The sequence below is a fragment of the Bos indicus x Bos taurus genome, chromosome 5, assembly GCF_003369695.1.
Source record: "Bos indicus x Bos taurus breed Angus x Brahman F1 hybrid chromosome 5, Bos_hybrid_MaternalHap_v2.0, whole genome shotgun sequence".
In the NCBI taxonomy this organism is placed as follows: Eukaryota; Metazoa; Chordata; class Mammalia; order Artiodactyla; family Bovidae; genus Bos; species Bos indicus x Bos taurus.
Window position 1 is genome coordinate 21,569,488 of NC_040080.1, and position 20,150 is coordinate 21,589,637.

General features: G+C 37.1%; 1 protein-coding gene and 2 pseudogenes across 2 annotated transcripts; all 3 read right to left on the reverse strand.

Annotated features, from left to right (window-relative positions):
• Window positions 1-3,006: 3,006 nt before the first annotated feature.
• Window positions 3,007-3,924, reverse strand: LOC113893640 (taste receptor type 2 member 31-like). Its single transcript, XM_027543537.1, has one exon. It carries the CDS (start codon window positions 3,922-3,924, stop codon window positions 3,007-3,009), a length of 918 nt encoding a protein of 305 aa, XP_027399338.1.
• Window positions 3,925-10,405: 6,481 nt separating this feature from the next.
• On the reverse strand, window positions 10,406-17,498 carry LOC113893426 (annotated as a pseudogene). Its single transcript, XR_003511305.1, has 2 exons — window positions 17,491-17,498; window positions 10,406-11,493 (listed from the first exon to the last, which is right to left on the reverse strand). The product of XR_003511305.1 is annotated as a taste receptor type 2 member 31-like (transcript).
• Window positions 17,499-18,808: 1,310 nt separating this feature from the next.
• LOC113893427 lies at window positions 18,809-19,998 on the reverse strand (annotated as a pseudogene).
• Window positions 19,999-20,150: the final 152 nt, after the last annotated feature.

Genomic DNA, 20,150 nt, shown 5'->3' on the forward strand with positions numbered 1-20,150 from the left:
CATAGCCTTGACTAGACGGACCTTTGTTGGCAAAGTAATGTCTCTGCTTTTCAACGTGCTATCTAGGTTGGTCATAACTTTCCTTCCAAGGAGTAAGCATCTTTTAATTTCATGGCTGCAGTCACCATCTGCAGTGATTTTGGAGCCCCAAAAAATAAGGTCTGACACTGTTTCCACTGTTTCCCCATCTATATTCCATGAAGTGATGGGACCAGATGCCATGATCTTCATTTTCTGAATGTTGTGTTTTAAGCCAACTTTTTCACTCTCCTCTTTCACATTCATCAAGAGGCTTTTTAGTTCCTCTTCATTTTCTGCCATAAGGGTGGTGTCATCTGCATACTCCAGGTTACTGATATTTCTCCCGGCAATCTTGATTCCAGCTTGTGCTTCTTCCAGCCCAGCATTTCTCATGATGTACTCTGCATATAAGTTAAATAAGCAGGGTGACAATATACAGCCTTGACATACTCCTTTTCCTATTTGGAACCAGTCTGTTGTTCTATGTCCAGTTTTAAATGTTGCTTCCTGACCTGCATACAGATTTCTCAAGAGGCATGACTTTATGAAGATACAAACATGTAAGGTGAACTTGAATTCTTTGCAGTTGATGAAGAAATAGAAAAAAAGAACTCAAGACAAATATAAAGGCATGTAGATATTATCAAAATGACATGAACAAGCTATACCATGCTTCTTAATGGAGAAATTTCTTTTCTTTTACAGTGACTTGTTGCTATTTTAATTGAAATATAACTAAGTGCCCTCCCACTTCCACCATCTCAAGTCCATGTTCTTCGTTCTGGGCTAGAGAGTGACCACATTTCCCGGTCCCCTAACAGATGATTGTGGCAAGCTGATCAAAATCTGAACAATGTCATGTAAGTGAAAATTACATCCACCCTTTTTAGGCCCATTCCAAAATCTTCCCCATTGACAGTATGCCCCACGCCTTTTTCTCCCAGCTTTCTCGTATGGAAATAATCCCAAGCAATCTTAGAAACCGCATGATAAAGATGGTAAACTTGGTTGGCCTGATTCCTGTTATTCAACTGCCTAAAGAAGGCCGCTCAGACATACCAGTCCTCTTCAAAGGGCAAAATGAAATGTGCACTGTGTTTGAGCCACTTTATGCATGAGAGCCTATTTGTGGCAGCAGTTTGTCTACTCAGTTTAATTCAGAAACTGGAATTGAGACTGTGTAGATTTTGTAGAGGCAACTGAATGGTGAGGAAAGAGAACTAGGAAATCCATGCGACCTGCAGAGTTTGTGATTGGTTTCATTTTCATTGGTTTTCAGCCCTCATAGTTTATTCATCCATTTAGTGACTAGAATATCATTTGGATGAACTCTTCTATAGCCTGTTTTTTATGTCCAAGGATAGGGTAGGAAACAGGATAGACATGATTCCCACATTGTAGGGTTTACATTGTCCTAGGACAGAGAGATAATTAAAAAGAATGAATAAGTCAGTGTGGATTAGTAAGTCACAATGAACAAGCACTGTGAAAATGATTTACCTTAAGTTTAGATCATGTTATAATTTTACAACTAAGAATTAATGTAGACATGTAAATTCAGTTGTTGAGCAACATTATACACTTCTTTCCTCTAGCGAAAATTGTTATCAATACCATGTCAACACACTTTTTCTATTTCATCATTTTCCATGAGATTGTTATAAAACAGATCTTGAAGACATTTCCTATAATTATTACATAGACAGCATAGATACGACTTTAATACATACAAAAAAGCCATTCAATCATATAGCAAAATTTTTTACTTTTCTTAAACGGAATGTATTTTTAAGATAGGGAAGGTCTGTGTCTTCTTGTCTCAAGGTTAAAAGGAATTTTTAGGTAGCAAAATGGAAGAGATGATGAGCATTTCAGAGGAAGCCCCAGGTGGTTTAGGGGGAAAATGAATAATCTGACATCAGATCTCCATTTCAACATGTCTTCTTAGTTCAAAATTGTAAAAAGTGACTTTCCTTAGTGCATGTGGAAATATACCAGCCCTGAAAACAAGCCATAATTAATATTTTCTTATTCATCCATATAACAGAACTGATTTTTTTCTAAGCTTTTTTGTCTGCGTATTAAATATAATAGTCCCTTATGGAGTTGATTGTACAAATATGTAAAATTTATCTAAATATGATTGTTATTCTTGAATTTTATTGTGGGCATCTTTTCCTAACAATGTTGCTAATTACTCTCAAATAACCATAAAGTAAGTGATGGATGGAAGTAAGTGATGATGGAGTAACATCTATCTCAACTATATATCCTCAATGTGTGATCTAGAATTGAAGGTCATTACCATCCAAATGATTGGAAGCTCAAACAATAGAATCTAAACACACCATGGTACTAGAGTGAAAATAACGATGAATTCCTAAGTTGTCAGTTCTTTAAAATTCATAACTATAGATCATAAATTTTTCAATTAGAAGGTGATAACATAGAATATGTAGGTGAAACACACATTGCTTCATAATTCTGAAGAATTTCACATAATATTTTGTACAGTTAGAATGCTTATCTGAAATATATTGGTTAACAGTATGGTAATATTGTTATCAGGACTTCCTAGATGGGGCTAATGGTAAAGAACCCACTTGCCATTTCAGGAGACGCAGGAGACTAGGATTCAATCTGTGGGTTGGAAAGATCCCCTGGAGAAGGAAATGGCAACCCATTCCAGTATTCTTGCCTGGAAAATCCAGAGACAGAGGAGCCTGGCAGGCTACAGTCCACAGGGTCTCAATGAGTCAGACATGAATGAAGTCACTTAGAATGCAAGAATGCAATTTTATCATCTTTCTTATATCTTTCATAAACACACACAAAGACACTTTTTGTTATTAGCTTGGGTAAAAGACTTTTCTAGGTAAACCTTTGGATATTTACTCAATTATAACACATTTTTTCAAAAAGCAGAAGAAAATATAAAATGTAACAGACTTTATCCTTTAATTTTCTGCAAGAAGATATATGTCTCTACCTAGTTCCTTTTACTTTTAGCCAGCATCTTGGCTGCCACAGAAATGACAGAAAGGTCTGTGTTAATTTCCTGTTTGTCCAAATCAGGATAAATGAGTGTATTGAAGGATATGTGATTGCAAGAGCCTGGAAAAGCCTTTGGACCAGTTCCTTCTGCAGCTCATTAGAATTCCAAATTGTTAAAATTACAGTCAGCATGTAAGTGGCAAACAGGAAAAGAAAGGAGATGACAGTTTGCATGGCTTTTATGTGGACCTTGGTGCTGGGATCTTGGGATCTTTTGCCGTTGAGCTGCATCTTCCTGAGATGTTTCCACAGGAAAAAGATTAGCAGCAGAAAAGATATCAGAGACATAGTGAAGGGTATGAAGTTTGTTAGTGTGAGCAGGGTCATATTTGAAAGGTGTAAAATGTCCCTTAATTTGGTCTTCTCAGTGATGTTTCTTTCATATTCACTTGTCTGAATAGTCTCATCTATACTTAACACTGCAACTTGAAAAAACAAAATCACTGCAGTCCCCAACATCATCATGAGAACTACACTTTTAACTCTCCACTTCAGGTGAAGAAAAATTAGGCTGGAGAAATTAGCTATCTTGAACAAATAAAATATACTGAGGCTAGTAGCAAGCCAGTTACTAAAATGGTTGCTTACTGTCCAGGCAACACGGATAACAATTCTTAAACTATATAGAGCTGGATTATACATAGTTGCATACCAATTTATTAATATTGTCCAGAGCAAAACAATTCTGCAGACTGCCAGAGCAGTGAGAATCCCATCAGCTAAGGAGACCTTTTGTTTCCTGAGCCAGTCATTGCAGTTCACCAGTGCTATGAAACCATACACAAAATTTCCCAGAACAAATTCTGTCATGATTAGAATGGAAATAATGCTCGATATTAAAGTTATCATGTCTAAAAAATCCAAGTCTAATGTCACTGTTGCGATTCCTTCGATATTCTGACCTTAAATTCTTTATGAAGTTGATTTCTGGTTGTGCAGTGAAGTTCTTATTTCTTTCAAACTCTGTGATGAATGTCAAGCAGAAAAGCACCAGGCAATAATATTGGAAGAGCTCAATGACATCTCGATGAAAAACACTGCTATTCCCTAGCAGCTCAAATTAGCTCTCTTCATATACTTTGTGCCCTACTATGGGATGGATTACTTCATAAGTGACTTTGAAGTAAAATATGAATTCTCATTTGCCAGATGCAAATAAGGACTCATCGTTTTACAAAATTTCCCCTGTCTACCTCTTCATAATTTGTGTTCATCAACTTTTGTTGTTAGTGAGGAAAATTTTGAAACCCAGTGCAGAGGATGCACAGTGAAAGCTTAAATAATTTGATCAAGCTTGATCATAATTATGCTCTACATTATCAGGATAATCATTAGGATCTTGAGGTGATTTGTAATGCAAAACAGACATCTACTATAGTGCTGGAAACTTTCTTTCTTTTTTTTTTTTACAAAGAGAAAAATTGAACTGTTTTTTTTTTTTAAAGCACAAAAACCCTATATACTATTTTTAGACAGAATCAGGATCTATTTGTAAATTTTATATGTGGAATAAAGGGTGGAATTGGAGAGCTGAATAAGTGGGCAACATTGGACAATTGCTACTATTTTTAGTCACCCAGGAACTGAGTTCTATTCCTGAAACCATGCACTATGAGATCTAGCTCTCATTTTAGGAAATGAAATTGAAATACTTTCTGAGTCTGCCTTGAAATTACAAAGCTGCCACTTTAACCACAGAATAAGAGGATGGGAAAAAGTAGCTATCTTCAGGAAAGAGAGGATGCTGAGGCATATGTCAAACAAGACACTCAAGTGGTGGATCATTACACAAAATTGAATATTATTTTTCCCTGTTTGATCAGTGTTATGTAGCTCTGCGTAGAGCATCAAAGTAGATATTAATCAATCAGTACTAAGATTAAGAAACATAACCTACTTATGGGTAAGCTAGTGAGAATGAGGTTAATGAAGTTGATTTTCCAGTGTCTTCCCAGTTGCTTCAGTTCATTATTCCAATCAATGCATTTCCCCAAATGCCAACTATGAATTTCATAGATTAAAAAAAATAGAGTCCTTATCTTGTATGTTTCACATTTCTTCTGAGTGAAAAAAAACTCCCATCCCAAATACCACTACTGATGATTAATGGTTGAGAACTGATAGTTTTGAAGTACTTTTTTGTTTTTATTGTGGTTTCCTTTCCATTCCAATAAATGCCAGCTTCTATTATCACACTGGTCCTCAGCTAACACTGAAAAACATTTAAATTCCTTTAAAATGACTTAGTATGTGATTTCCCTGCCAACAAGAGTGACTATTTCTTCTTTTATTATAATGTCTGATGCAATATTTTGTTATAATATGTATGAAAGAATAGAATTTGGTTTACTTAAATGGTGATCAAGAAAGATTCTCTACCAAAGTTTCACCTCTGAGTTCCCTAAAATAATTTTAAAAAGCATGAAAACCCCCAAGTAGGAGTTTCTAAGAGCCATTTTTCAGAATTAAAATTGTGATTTTAGGAATGAAATTTTATCATCATCTTTGTAATCAGCAGCCTTAATTGACTATAGAGCCAAAGAAGAAAACATGTAAAAAGTAACAATAATTCAACTTGGTCTAGGTGAAGGAAGGTAGGCAACTGAAAATAATTCATAATAATTAAAATAAATAAATTTAAATAAAAAAATAAACTTATACAAGTGAATCTCAGTAATTGAAGTTTAAAGGAAACATACTATTTTTACCAGAATAATCTTCATTTTGATGATTATAATAATAGTAATCAGCATTTAGAAGAAGGCAATGGCACCCCACTCCAGTACTCTTGCCTGGAAAATCCCATGGACGGAGGAGCCTGGAAGGCTGCAGTCCATGGGGTCACTGAGGGTCGGACACAACTGAGAGACTTCATTTTCACTTTTCACTTTCATGCATTGGAGAAGGAAATGGCAACCCACTCCAGTGTTCTTGCCTGGAGAATCCCAGGGATGGGGGAGCCTGGTGGGCTGCCGTCTATGGGGTCGCACAGAGTCGGACACGACTGAAGTGACTTAGCAGCAGCAATCAGCATTTGCTAGATATATCCCTATATATTACAAATATTCTTGTCTTTGACATCATATTTGCTTCTCAAAAACCTCATTTACTAGAGATAATGTGAGTAACTTTCCTCGGATAACAGCTTGTCTGTCATTATGGGGAAAGTCAAGGAATAAAACGTGATCTCAAAACACCATTCAAATGAGCAAACTATATACATTGATGACAGTGACACCATCCTATATGCATGCTACGTGTGCTCAATCATTTTGGTCATGTCCAACTCTTTGTGACCCTATGGACCGTAGCCCTCTCTCCATGGGATTCTTCAGGCAAGAATACTGGAGTACACTCTAAAGCCCTCTGTTAAGAGCTTGTTCATAAAGGTTATTTAGTTTATCTTTTTTATTAAAGGAATTTAATTTAGTAAATGAAATAATTTGTGCAAGTAATACATTTTAAACTAAAAAATTTAATTTATAAATATACTCATTTTGACTTAATTTTTTTTCTTCACTAGGCTAAGACATCACTTCATGGGAAATAGATGGGGAAACAGTGGAAACAGTGTCAGACTTTATTTTTCTGGGCTCCAAAATCACTGCAGATGGTGACTGCAGCCATGAAATTAAAAGACGCTTACTCCTTAGAAGAAAAGTTATGACCAACCTAGACAGCATATTCAAAAGCAGACACATTACTTTGCCAACAAAGGTTTGTCTAGTCAAGGCTATGGTTTTTCCTGTGGTCATGTATGGATGTGAGAGTTGGACTGTGAAAAAGGCTGAGCGCCGAAGAACTGATGCTTTTGAATTGTGGTATTGGAGAAGACTCTTGAGAGTCCCTTGGACTGCAAGGAGATCCAACCAGTCCATTCTGAAGGAGATCAGCCCTGGGATTTCTTTGGAAGGAATGATGCTGAAGCTGAAACTCCAATACTTTGGCCACCTCATGCGAAGAGTTGACTCATTGGAAAAGACTCTGATGCTGGGAGGGATTGGGGGCATGAGGAGAAGGGGACGACAGAGGATGAGATGGCTGGATGGCATCACTGACTCGATGGATGTGAGTCTCAGTGAACTCCGGGAGTTGGTGATGGTCAGGGAGGCCTGGCATGCTGCGATTCATGGGGTCGCAAAGAGTCAGACACGACTGAGTGACTGATCTGATCTGATCTGAGGCTAAGACAATGTTAATCTTTAGGAAATTACTTAGATACTGTCCAAGTTACATTTATAAGCATCACTAAATGACATAGTTCGTGATGATGATGATGTCAGCAGTGAAATGGGAGAACTCTAATAGATGTGATATCATCCAGTTTCCACAGTGGCAAAATTCACTGTGACAGGTGAACACTAGCCAATCTTTCCTATTAGGTACTTCAGTCATTCTCAGCATCAGAGCTAGCATGAAAGACTATCTTTACCTACTACGTCATCAAGAACAACGTCAAACTGACATACTCTAATGATTTACTTGCTGTTTTTTTCCTTTACTTACATTCTGACAATTATGGCTAAAGTTACCTCAAACAGTACTTTGTTTTTATTGAATTTTCATATGGAAATGAAAAAATATATATACAATAATACACTATACAATCTTCTTTCATATTTTAATACCATCATTAGCAAGCTAAGTTCTCTCACCTGCTTATTTATATTTCTAGCTACTGTGATTAAATCTAGGTAATTTATTAAGCAGTCAAAGTACAACAACATACGCACAAACATTTTCAAACATTCCACTGAACCTGTATTGAGTTGTAACAAATTTACCTGTCTATGTCTTTTTTTCCCTAACAAGGAACTAAAAAATTTATAACAACAAAAACATATGCATCAATACACGTGTACATACACATACACACGCACACACATTCTTAGTGTGTGATTGATTATAGATGGAAGCACAAAATTGTTATTTAATTTTAAGATAAACTATCATATTTTTTATATTTAGGTTTAGTTCATAGGAAATTCACTAAATTTTGCTCTCAAAATGTGTGTGTGTCTGTGTGTGCTCAGTTGTGTCCAACTTTCTGCAACACCATGGACTGTAGCCCATCAGGCTCCTCTGTCCATGGGATTTTCCAGGCAAGAATACGGGAGTGGATTGCCATTCCTTACTCCAGGGGATCTTCCCAACCCAGAGACTGAACCCATGTCTCTTGAGTCTCCTGCATTGGCAGGCAGATTCTTTACTACTAGCACCACCCGGGAGTGAGTGGGTATTTGAAAAAAACAAAAAGTGTCTAGGAAAACTAAGATATTTTGAATTTGAGATTTTAATGGGAGCTGGAAGGAAGGTTCAAGAAGGAGAAAACACATGTATACCTATGGCTGATTCATGCTGATGCATGGCAGAAACCAACACAATATTGTGGAGCAATTATCCTTCAATTAAAATTAATAATTTTTTAAAAAGCACAAATAATGTGGATTTATAATTCTTGTATCATGTCTTCCTTTTTTCTATTAATTAAAATTATTTTTAAATTTTAACTCAGGCTTCATACTACCATATGTGGTTTCAGGTTAATATTATTTTTAATAATTTCTTTTTCTGCTTTATATACATATTCATTATTGTAAAACATAATACCTATAGAGATTAAAAGGAAATACAAATACATAGGAATCAAAAAATTATAGTGTTAATACCCCTTTCACATTTGACTCATAATACAGAATTTCACCAGGTATCTAGACCCTCCCCCATATATTCCTTTCTATTGATACTATTTCTCTTCTCTCTCCACCCTCCATACACTCCCAATTGCTATAGTAATCACTAATTTGTTTTACTTCAGAGTTTTGTCACTAATGTAATGCTTCAGAAACTATCATCAACCTATTTTTTAACTTTGTATGTCTGGAATTCCAGTGAATTTTTTAATCTTGATATTTCTCCTCAATTTCCAATGTGCATTATTATCTATATAGCTCTAATTTGTTGATCTTTTGTTATATAAATTCTACTGACATCATGTAGCTCTATTTTTTATTTCATTGCTGTATAACATTATTTTATACCAGCATTCTATTATATCCATCTTACCAATGATGGAAGTCCAGGTGATGTCTTAACTCTAGTTACTCAGAACAATAATGACAGGGACATTCGTATACATGTATCCTGATACACAGTACAAAAATTCTCTAAGGTACAAAATTTCTATTATATATTAAATGTATTAATATTTCATTATATAGTTTTAATCATAATACAAAAATTGTAAGAAATTATTTTCCTGAGTGTGATAACGCTACAGCATTAAAAACAAGTCATGATTATTTTTTTCTTCTTCACCCCTATCACGGAAGTGTTAGTCCCTCAGTCGTGTCTTACTCTTTGTGACCCCATGGACTGGGGCCCGCCAGGCTCCTCTGTCCATGGAATTCTCCAACCAAGAATACTGGAGTGGGTTGCTGTTTCCTTCTCCAGGTGATTTTCCAGACCCAGGGATCAAACGTGGGTCTCTCTGCATTGCAGACAGATTCATTACTGTCTGACCTACCAGGGAAGCTCACCCCTATCTTAGGATTTCATTTTTTCCTAAGATTTTAGCCTACTTATAAAAATCTAATATTCTTCAGTGAAATTTATTACACACATATATAATATACACAAAATGTTTATTACTTTTGAATTTAAGGTGATTCTCCTTTCCTAACAACATTTCTAATTACTCTCTATTGACTATGAAGTAAGAATCCATGATGAAATAATATCTATCCCAAACATACATCAGTTCAGTTCACTTCAGTCACTCAGTCATGTCTGACTCTTTGCAACCCCAAGGACTGTAGCACGCCAGACTTCCCTGTCCATCATCAACTCCCAGAGCTTACTCAAACTCATGTCCATCAAGTTGGTGATGCCATCCAACCATCTCATCTTCTGTTACCCCCTTCTCCTTCTGCCTTCAATCTTTCCCGGCATCAGGGTCTTTTCAAATGAGTCAGCTCTTCTCATCAGGTGGCCAAGCTTCAGCATCAGTCCTTCCAATGAATATTCAGGACTGATTTTCTTTGGGATGGACTGGTTGGATATCCTTGAAGTCCAAGGGAATCTCAGGAGTCTTCTCCAACACCACAGTTCAGAAGTATCAATTCTTCAGTGCTCAGCTTTCTTTATAGTCTAAATCTGACATCCATACATCCTCAGTGTGTAATTTAAAATTCAGAGTTGTTACCATCCGAACAATGGATATATGTGAAAAACACAATGCTTCATCACCCTGATCAATTGCACAATATTTTGTAAAATTGTATTGCTTACCTGAAAAATCTTAGTTAATGGTAAAGTAAACACCATTTTCTTAAACACACACAAAAATACACTTTTTGTAATAAGCTTTGGTGAAAAACTTTTCTAGGTAAACCTGTGGGTATTACTCAATGACATACAGAATTAAGAAAGGAGTAGAAAGTATAAAATGTTACAGACTCCATCAATTCATTTTTTGCTAGAAGACACATGATACCCACCTATTTTCTCTCTTTCAGCCAGCACCCCAGCTGCCACAGAAACAACAGAAAGGCCTGTGTTAACTTTCTGTTTCCCCAAATCAGGATAAATGAGTGGACTGAAGGATAGATGACTTTGACTGTTGGGAAAAGCAAGAGAAATGGTTCCTCATGCAGTTTTTTAGGCCTCCAGATTGATATTATTAGAACCAGAAAGTAAAAGGCAAATAGCAAGAGAAAGGAGATGACAGTTTGCATGGCTTTTATGTGGACCTTCGTACAGGGATCTTGGAATCCTTTGCCATTGAGCTGCATCTTCCTGAGATGTTTCCACAGGGAAAAGATTGGTAGCAGAAAAGATATTAAGAACATAGTAAAGGGTGTGAGGTTTCCTAGAATGAGCAGGGTCACATGTGAAAGCCATAAAATATCCCTGAGTTTGGTCTTCTGTGTGAAGTTTCCTTCAAATTCACTTCTCTGCATAGTCCCACTTACGCTTATAACTACAACTTGTAAAACCAAAATGAATGAAGTTCCCAGAAGCATCATGAGAACTATACTTTTAACTCTCCACTTCAGGTGAAGAAAAGTTAGGCTGGAGAAATTGACTATCTTCAACAAATAAAATATACTGAGGCTAGTAGCAAGCCAGGTGCTATAATGATTGCTTATTGTCCAGGCAACATGAAAAATAGTTCTTACTTTTAGACTATATAAAGCTGGATGAAGCAAAATATAATACCAATGTATTAACATTACACAGAACAAAACAATTCTGGAGACTGCCATAGCAGTGACAATCACATCAGTTGAGGAGATTTTTTGTCTCTTGACCCAGTCAATGCAGTTCACCAGGGCTATGAAGCCATTGGCAAAATTTCCCAGAACAAATTGTATTATTCCTAGGATGGAAAAATGGTTGATAGTAGAGTTACCATGTCTAGAAAAAAAAAAAGCCAAGTCTAATATCACTGTAGTGATTCCTTCAATATTCTGACCTTAAATTCTTTGGGCAGCTGATTTGGGGATGTGCAGTGAAGTTCTTGCTTCTTTTAACTTCTGTGACCAATGTCAAGCAGGAAAGTACCAGCATATGTAAATGAAAGAGCTCAGTACTGTCTTGACGTAATAATTGCTATTACCTAAAAGCTCATATTGACTTCTCTTCATGCACTCTGTATCCTTGCACTCACATTTGTGGGATGGGTTATCGCTCACCTGATGTTGAAACAAAATAAAAATTCTCATTTGCCAGCATGCAAATAAAAACATATTGTGTTGCAACTTTTCCCTATTTAACCTCCCCATAATTTGTGTTCAACAAATTTAGTTGCTGGTGAATAAAATTTTTAAACCCAATACACATGCCAGATTTACAAAGAAAGAATTCATGATTTTCTTATCAAAAATATCTAAGATTTCCTTGGGGACCCCAGGAAAACCAACACACAATAAAAATTGGTTGCTGATAACCAATACAAAAACAAGACTGGGAGCTGACTGTGACTCAGATAATGAATTCCTTATTGCCGAATTCAGACTTAATTTGAAGAAAGTAAGGAAAACCACTAGACCATTCAGGTATGACCTAAATCAAATCCCTTACAATTATACAGTGGAAGTGAGAATAGATTCAAGGGATTAGAGCAGGTAGACAGAATGCCTGAAGAACTATGGATGGAGGTTCATGCCATTGTACAGGAGGCAGTGATCAAGAAAAGAAATGCAAAAGAAATGCAAAAAGGCAAAATGGTTGTCTGAGGAGGCCTTACAAATAACTGAGAAAAGAAAGGATGCAAACGGCAAAATAGAAGAGGAAAAATATATCCATTTGAATGCAGAGTTCCAAAGAATAGCAGGAGAGATAAGAAAGCTTTCCTCAGTGATCAATGCAAAGAAATAGAGGAAGACAATGGAATGGGAAAGACTAAAGATCACTTCAAGAAAACTAGAGATACAAAGAGAACATTTCATGCAAAGATGGGCACAATAAAGGACAGAAATGGTATGGACCTAGCAGAAGCAGAAGATATTAAAAAGAGGTGGCAACAATACACAGAAGAACTATACAAAAAAAGATCTTCATGACCCAGATAACCATGATGGTGTGACCTGGAGCCAGACATCCTGGCATGTGAAGTCCAGGGGGCCTTAGGAAGAACCACTATGAACAAAACTAGTGGAGGTGATGGAATTCCAGTGCAGCTATTTAAAATTCTAAAAGATGATGCTGTGAAAGTGCTGCATTCAATATGCCAGCAAATTTGGAAAACTCAGCAGTGGCCACAGGACTGGTAAAGGTCGGTTTTCCTTTTGTTCCCAAAGAAAGGCAATGCCAAAGAATGCTCAAACTACTATAATTGCACTCATCTCATATGCTAGTAAAGTAATGTCAAGATTCCCCAAGCCAGGCTTCAACAGTACATGAACCGTGAACTTCCAGATGTTCCAGCTGGATTTAGAAAAGGCAGAGGAACCAGAGATCAAATTGTCAACATCCACTGGATCATCAAAAAAGCAGGAGAGTTCCAGAAAACATCTACTTCTGCTTTATTGACTATGCCAAAGCCTTTGACTGTGTGGATCACAATAAACTGTGGAAAATTCTGAAAGAGATGGGAATACCAGACCACCTGATCTGCCTCCTGAGAAATTTGTATACAGGTCAAGAAGCAACAGTTCAAACTGGACATGGAACAACAGACTGGTTCCAAATAGGTAAAGGAGTACGTCAAGGCTGTATATGGTCACCCTGCTTATTTAACTTACATGCAGAGTACATCAGGAGAAATTCTGGGCTGGATGAAGCACAAGCTGGAATCAAGATTGCCAGGAGAAATATCAATAACCTCAGATATGCAGATGACACCACCCTTATGGCAGAAAGCAAAGAAGAATTAAGAGCCTCTTGATGAAAGGGAAAGAGGAGAGTGAAAAAGTTGGCTTAAAGCTCACCATTCAGAAAACTAAGATCATGGCATCTAGCCCCATCAGCTCATCTCTAATAGACGGGGAAACAATGGAAACAGTGACAGAGTTTATTTTGGGGTGCTCCAAAATCACTGCAGATGGTGACTGCAGCCATGAAACTAACAGACACTTGCTCCTTGAAAGAAAAGCTATGACCAACCTATTAAAAACAGAGACATTACTCTGCTGACAAAGGTCCATCTAGTTAAAGCTATGGTTTTTCCAGTAGTCATATATGGATGTGAGAGTTGGACTATAAAGAATGCTTTGAGCAAGCTCTGGAATTTGGTGATGGACAGGGAAGCCTGGCATGCTGCAGTCCATGGGGTTGCAGAGTCGGACTTGACTGAGCGACTAAATGAACTGAGCTGAACTCCTGTACAATGTTATGAACCTCTGTCCATAGTTCTTCAGGCACTCTCTCAGATCTAATCCCTTGAATCTATTTGTCACTTCCCCTTTATAATCATAAGAGATTTGATTTAAGTCATACTTAAATGGTCTAGTGGTTTTCCCTACTTTCTTCAATTTAAGTCTGAATATGGCAATAAGGAGTTCATGATCTGACTCACAGTCAGCTCCCAGTCTTGTTTTTGCTGACCATATAGAGCTTCTCCATCTTTGGCTGCAAAGAATATAATCAATATGATTTTGGTATTGATCATCTGGTAATGTCCATGTGTAGAGTCGTCTCTTGTGTTGTTGGAAGAGGGTGTTTGCTATGACCAATGGGTTCTCTCTGTAAAACTCTGTTAGCCTTTGCCCTGCTTCGTTTTGTACTCCAAGGTCAAACTTGCCCATTACTCCAGGTATCTTTTGACTTCCTACTTTTGCATTCTAGTCCCCTATGATGAAAAGAATATCTTTTTGGTGTGTTAGTTCTAGAAGGTCTTGTAGGTCTTCATAGAACCATTCAACTTCAGCTTATTCAGCATTAATGGTTGGGGCATAGACTTGGAATGCTCTGCTATTGAATGGTTTGCCTTGGAAACAAAGAGATCATTTTGTTTCTTTTGAGATTGCACCCAGGTATGGCATTTCAGACTCTTCTGTTGACTATGAAGGCTACTTCATTTTCCCTAAGGAATTCTTACCCACATTAATAGATATAATGGTCATCCACATTAAATTCGCCCATTCTGGTCCATTTTTGTTCACTGATTTCTAAAATGTCGATGTTCACTCTTGCCATCTCCTGTTTGACTACTTGCAATTTACCTTGATTCATGGACCTAACATTCCAGGTTCCTATATAATCTTGTTCTTTACAGCACTGGACTTTCGTTTCATCACCAGACACATCCACAACTGGGCATTGTTTTCACTTTGGCTCATCCTCTTCATTCTTTCTGGAGCTATTTCTCCACTCTGGTAGAATACAGATGTGGAAAAAGCCCCACTGTAAATTACCCACAGTTAAATGAATTTGGCCACAGCCAAGCAGAAAAGGATGAAATCCGCTGATGAAACGTTCCCATTCTGGATCCACTTGCAGTTTACAGTTTACCCATCCAGTGAGCCCACTTCTCAGCACTCCTAACACAAGTTGCCAGTGTCAGAAAGAGACCTTAATTCCAACTGACATTTTGATGAAATTGTGATATTGTGCTTCACTGAAAACTTTATGATCAAACAGCTGCAGACTGAAATCCATTTATGATGCCTTCTTTAAAGTGTTCATCATAATTCCAGAAAGTACAGCCAAAATTCTGCTTTGATATAGTTTCAGATCTTCACTAAAAGAGTAGCTTATTCTAAATTTCAGTGTTAAACCAAATAATTCTGTAACAGATACAAAGCTTCATGAATATCTTTCTTATGACTTACACTCAGTTACAATATAATTTCTATAGTCAACATTAATAACGTCCACTTATCCTTGACACCAGTGCAGTTTCCCATTTCTGAAAATGACTAAAACGATGAAGTCAGTATGTAAACACGCAAAAATGAGACAAACTGGTTTCCACTAACTTGTACTTTCGTCTCCTCTGAGCCACATGTGCTGAGTGCATGCTAAGTCACTTCAGTCATGTCCAACTCTTTGCAAACTAATGGACTGTAGCCCACCAGGTTCCTCTGTTAATGGGATTGTCCAGGCAAGAATACTGGAGTTGGATGCCATGCCCTCCTCCAGGGGATCTTCCTGACCCAGAGATTGAACCCACGTCTTTATGTCTCCTCCATTGACAGATGGGTTCTTTACCACTAGCACCACCTGGGAAGCCCTGTGAGCCACATATTTGAATGCAAATGTTTTAGATTTTGAATAGGAATTGCTACAAAAAATTATATAACTAAGCCTTTGTCACTCATCAATAAGATCCTTCTACCTAAAAAAGTATTTTGTTGATTTAATTTCATTTATAGAAATAATGTGGTGGTTAAAACAGTAAAGAATCCACCTGCAATGCAGGAGACTTGGATTCAATTCCTGGGTTGGGAAGATGCCCTGGAGAAGGAAATGGCAACCCACTCCAATATTCTTGCCTGGGAAGTCCCACTGACAGAGGAGGCTGGTGGGTTACAGTCCATGGGGTCACAAAGAGTCATACACAACTGAGTGACTAACACACACACATAGAAATAATGTGAGGAAGTTATTTACAGTTCAAATTGCACACCCAAGTGCCAGGAAATATAACTAGAAATATTAGTACAGAATATCATAGTAGTTAAGTCAAAAACTGTAAGCAGGTTAGGCTGGAAATATACATTAGGAGGCTACAAGTACTATAGTACAGAGTCAGTTATGACTTTATGAAGATATAAATATGAAGTGTGAACTTGAATTCTTTGGAATTTGTGAAGAAATAGAAAAAAACTCAAACTGATGTAAGTGTGTGTGCATATCATCAAAATGACATGAAGAATATACATCATGCTTCTAAAGGGAGGAACTTCTTTCCTTTTACAGTAACTTGTTGCTATTTCAAGTGAAACGTGACTAAAGGCTCTCCCATTTCCATGTCCTCAATTCCATGTTCTTCTCTTATTTCTGGGCTAGAGAGGGAGCACATTTCCCAGCCTCCCTTACCTTTGGTTGTGGCAAGGTGATCAAAACCTGAACAATGTTATTTAAGTGAAAATTTTGTGCAATATTTTAGGCCCATCCCCAATACTCTCCTCAGGGACTGTCCTCCCTATGTTTTTTTCTCCCAGCTTTCTTGAATGGAGAAAACTCCACCCAATCGTCCAGATCCACATGTTAAATATGACCAACTTCTGATCAGCCTGATTTCTTGGATAACTACCTAGAGAAGTGTGCTCAGACATATCAGTACCCTTAAAGAACAATATTAAATGTACACTGAATTTGAGTCACTTAATGCTTTGGAACGGAGAAGGCAATGGCAACCCACTCCAGTACTCTTGCCTGGAAAATCCCATGGACGGAGAAGCCTGGTGGGCTGCAGTCCATGGGGTCGCTGAGGGTCGAACACGACTGAGCAACTTCACTTTCACTTTCCATTTTCATTCATTGGAGAAGGAAATGGCAACCCACTCCAGTGTTCTTGCCTGGAGAATCCCAGGGACGGGGGAGCCTGGTGGGCTGCTGTCTCTGGGGTCGCACAGAGTCGGACACGACTGAAGTGGCTTAGCAGTAGCAGCAGCATGCTTTGGAACCTATTTGTCTACTCTGTCTAATGCAGAAACTGGAATTGAGATTGTGTAGATTTGTGTAGAAGCAATTAAATGTTGAGGAAACAAAACTAGAAAATCCATGTGACCTGCAGATTTTGTGAAGAGTTTCATTTTCACTGGTTTCCAGCTTTCATGTAGTTGTTCTTTATCCAAATAATCATTAGAATATCTTTCATATAAACTCTCCTGTAGGGTGATTTTTATGTCCTGGAAAGTTAGCATAAAACAGGACAAGCATGATCCTCACATGCTAAGGCTTATGTTCCACTAAGCAGACAGATGATTAAAAATAGTGAGTAATTCAGATGTGGAAATGATTTACCTTAACATTTAGATAATGTTGTTACACTATCATAATACCAAGAATTAATAGAGTCATAGAAATTCAGTTGTTGAACAAGGTTATATATTTCCTATAGTGAAACTTGCTATCAATCCTGCTATATGTCAACACACTTTCTATTTCATCATTTTCCACAAGATTGTAATAAAACAGATCTTCAAGACATTTCCTATAATTATGACATAGACATCATAGACACCATTCTAATACATGCAGAAAGATCATTGAATTAAGCATCATAATTTTTTTTACTATTCTTACACTGAATGCATTTTTAACATTGGGAAGACCTAAGTCTTTTGTCTGAAGTTTAAAATGAATTTTTAGGTAGCAAAATAGAGGAGAAGATTGACAATTCAGAGGCCCAATTTTGGTTTAGGGGAAAACTGAGCAATTTAAAAAAAATATTTATTTGGCGGTGCTGGGTGTTAGTTGCAGCATGTGGGATCTTCAGATCTTCCTTGATCATGTGAAACCTTCGGTTGTGGCTTGAGTGCTGTTAGTTGTGGCAGGCTAGATGTAGTTCACTGACCAGAGATGGACCCCAGGCCCTCTGTTTTGGGATCACAGAGTCCTAGCCACTGGACCACTAGGGAAGTCCTGAAAACTGAACTTGAATTTGACACCAGATCTCAACTTGAAAAGAGGTCTTCTTAATTGGAAACCTCTAAGAAATAATTTTCCTAACTGCATGTGAAATATAGCAGCTATGAAGACATCATGATTATTTTTTCTTCTTCATCCTTACTGTAGTATTGATTTTTTTCTAAGTTTTTTGACTACTAGTAAAAATCACATATTCTTTAGTACAGTTAATTATACACATACATAAACTTTAATCTAAAAATATTTGTTACATTTGAATTCTATTGCAGACATCTTTGCTAAGCACATTGTGATACTAATTTCAATGGAAAATAGCAATAATGTCCTGAGATAAGCTCAATTCTTAAAAAGACATAAATACAGATTATAAATACTTCATTTGAAGATAATAGCATAGAATATACATGTGAAATACACATTGCTTCATAACCCTGAAATTATACATCATTTTGTAAAATTAGATTGTTTATCTGAAAAATATTGGTTAGTGGTATCATAATCTTATCATCAGTTTTATAGCATTCATAAACATTCACATATATACTTTTCATCATAAGCTTGAGGAAAAGACTTTGCATGTTAACCTTTGGAAATTACTCAGTTATATTCACATTAGAAAAAGCAGCAGAAAGTATAAAATTTTACAAACACCATCAGCTTATTTTTTTGCTGGAAGACACATGATGTCCACCTATTTCTTTTCTCTCAGTCAGCACCTTAGCTGCCACAGAAATGACAGAAATGCCTTTGTTAACTTCCTGTTTCCCCAAATCAGGATACATGAGTGGTTTGAAGGATAGAGGAATCCAAGAGCCTCAAAGAACAAAAAGACAGTTTCCTTCTGCTGCCTTTTAAAACTCCAAATGGATCCCATTTAGAGCCAGGAAATGAATGGCAAACAGCAAGAGAAAGGATATCACAGTTTGCATGGCTTTTATATGGACTTTGGTGCTAGAATCTGGAGATCCTTTACCACTGAGCTGCATCTTCTTGAGATGTTTCCACAGGGAAACAGTTAATAGCAGAAAACATGTCAGGGACATAGTAAAGCATATGAGATTTCCTGGCATAAGCAGAGTCACATGTGGAAGCCATAAACTGCCCCTCAATATGGTCTTCTGAGGAATGTTTCCTTTGTATTCATTTGTCTGGATAGCCTTATCGTTGTATATCACTGCAACATGAAAAACCAAGGAGAATGAAGTTCCCAGAAGTATTATGTGCATGACACTTTTAACTCTATTTCAGGTGAAGAAAAATTAGGCTGGAGAAATGGCTATCTTCAACAAATAAAATATGCTGAGACTAGTAGCAAGCCAGGTGTTATAATGGTTGCTTACTATCCAGGCAATATGAACAATAATTCTTACTTTTAAACTATATAGAACTGGATTCAACACAACTAAGTACCAATTCATTAACGTTACCCAGAGCAAAACAATTCTGCAGACTGCCAGAGCAGTGAGAATCCCATCAGCTGAGGAGATCTTTTGTCTCTTGACCCAATCAATGCAGTTCACCAGTGCTGTGAGGCCATGGGCAAAATTTCCTAGAACAAATTCTGTTAATACTAGGATGGAAAAAATGGTCCATAGTAAAGTTATCATGTCTAGAAAAAAAGCCTAGTCTAATATCATGGTTCTGATTCCTTCAAGTCTGACCCTAAATTCTTTGTGCAGCTGATTTCTGGATGGGCAGTGAAGTCCTCCTTTCTTTTAACTTCTGTGACCAATGTCAAGCAGGAAAGTACTAGCATATGCTAATAGAAGAGCTCACTGCTATCTTGATGAAATAATTGCTATTCCCTAACAGCTCAAATTGACTCCTCTTTATGCACTCTGTGTCCTTGCCATGGGATGGATTACTTCATAAATTTAATGGAGAGATGAAATGTCATTTGCCAGCATGGAAATAAGGACATATCGTGTTGCAACTTTTCCCTGTTTAACCTCTTCATAATTTGTACTTAACAAATTTAGTTGTTAGTGAGCAAAATTTTAAAAATCAACACATAGAATGTACAGAGAAAGCCT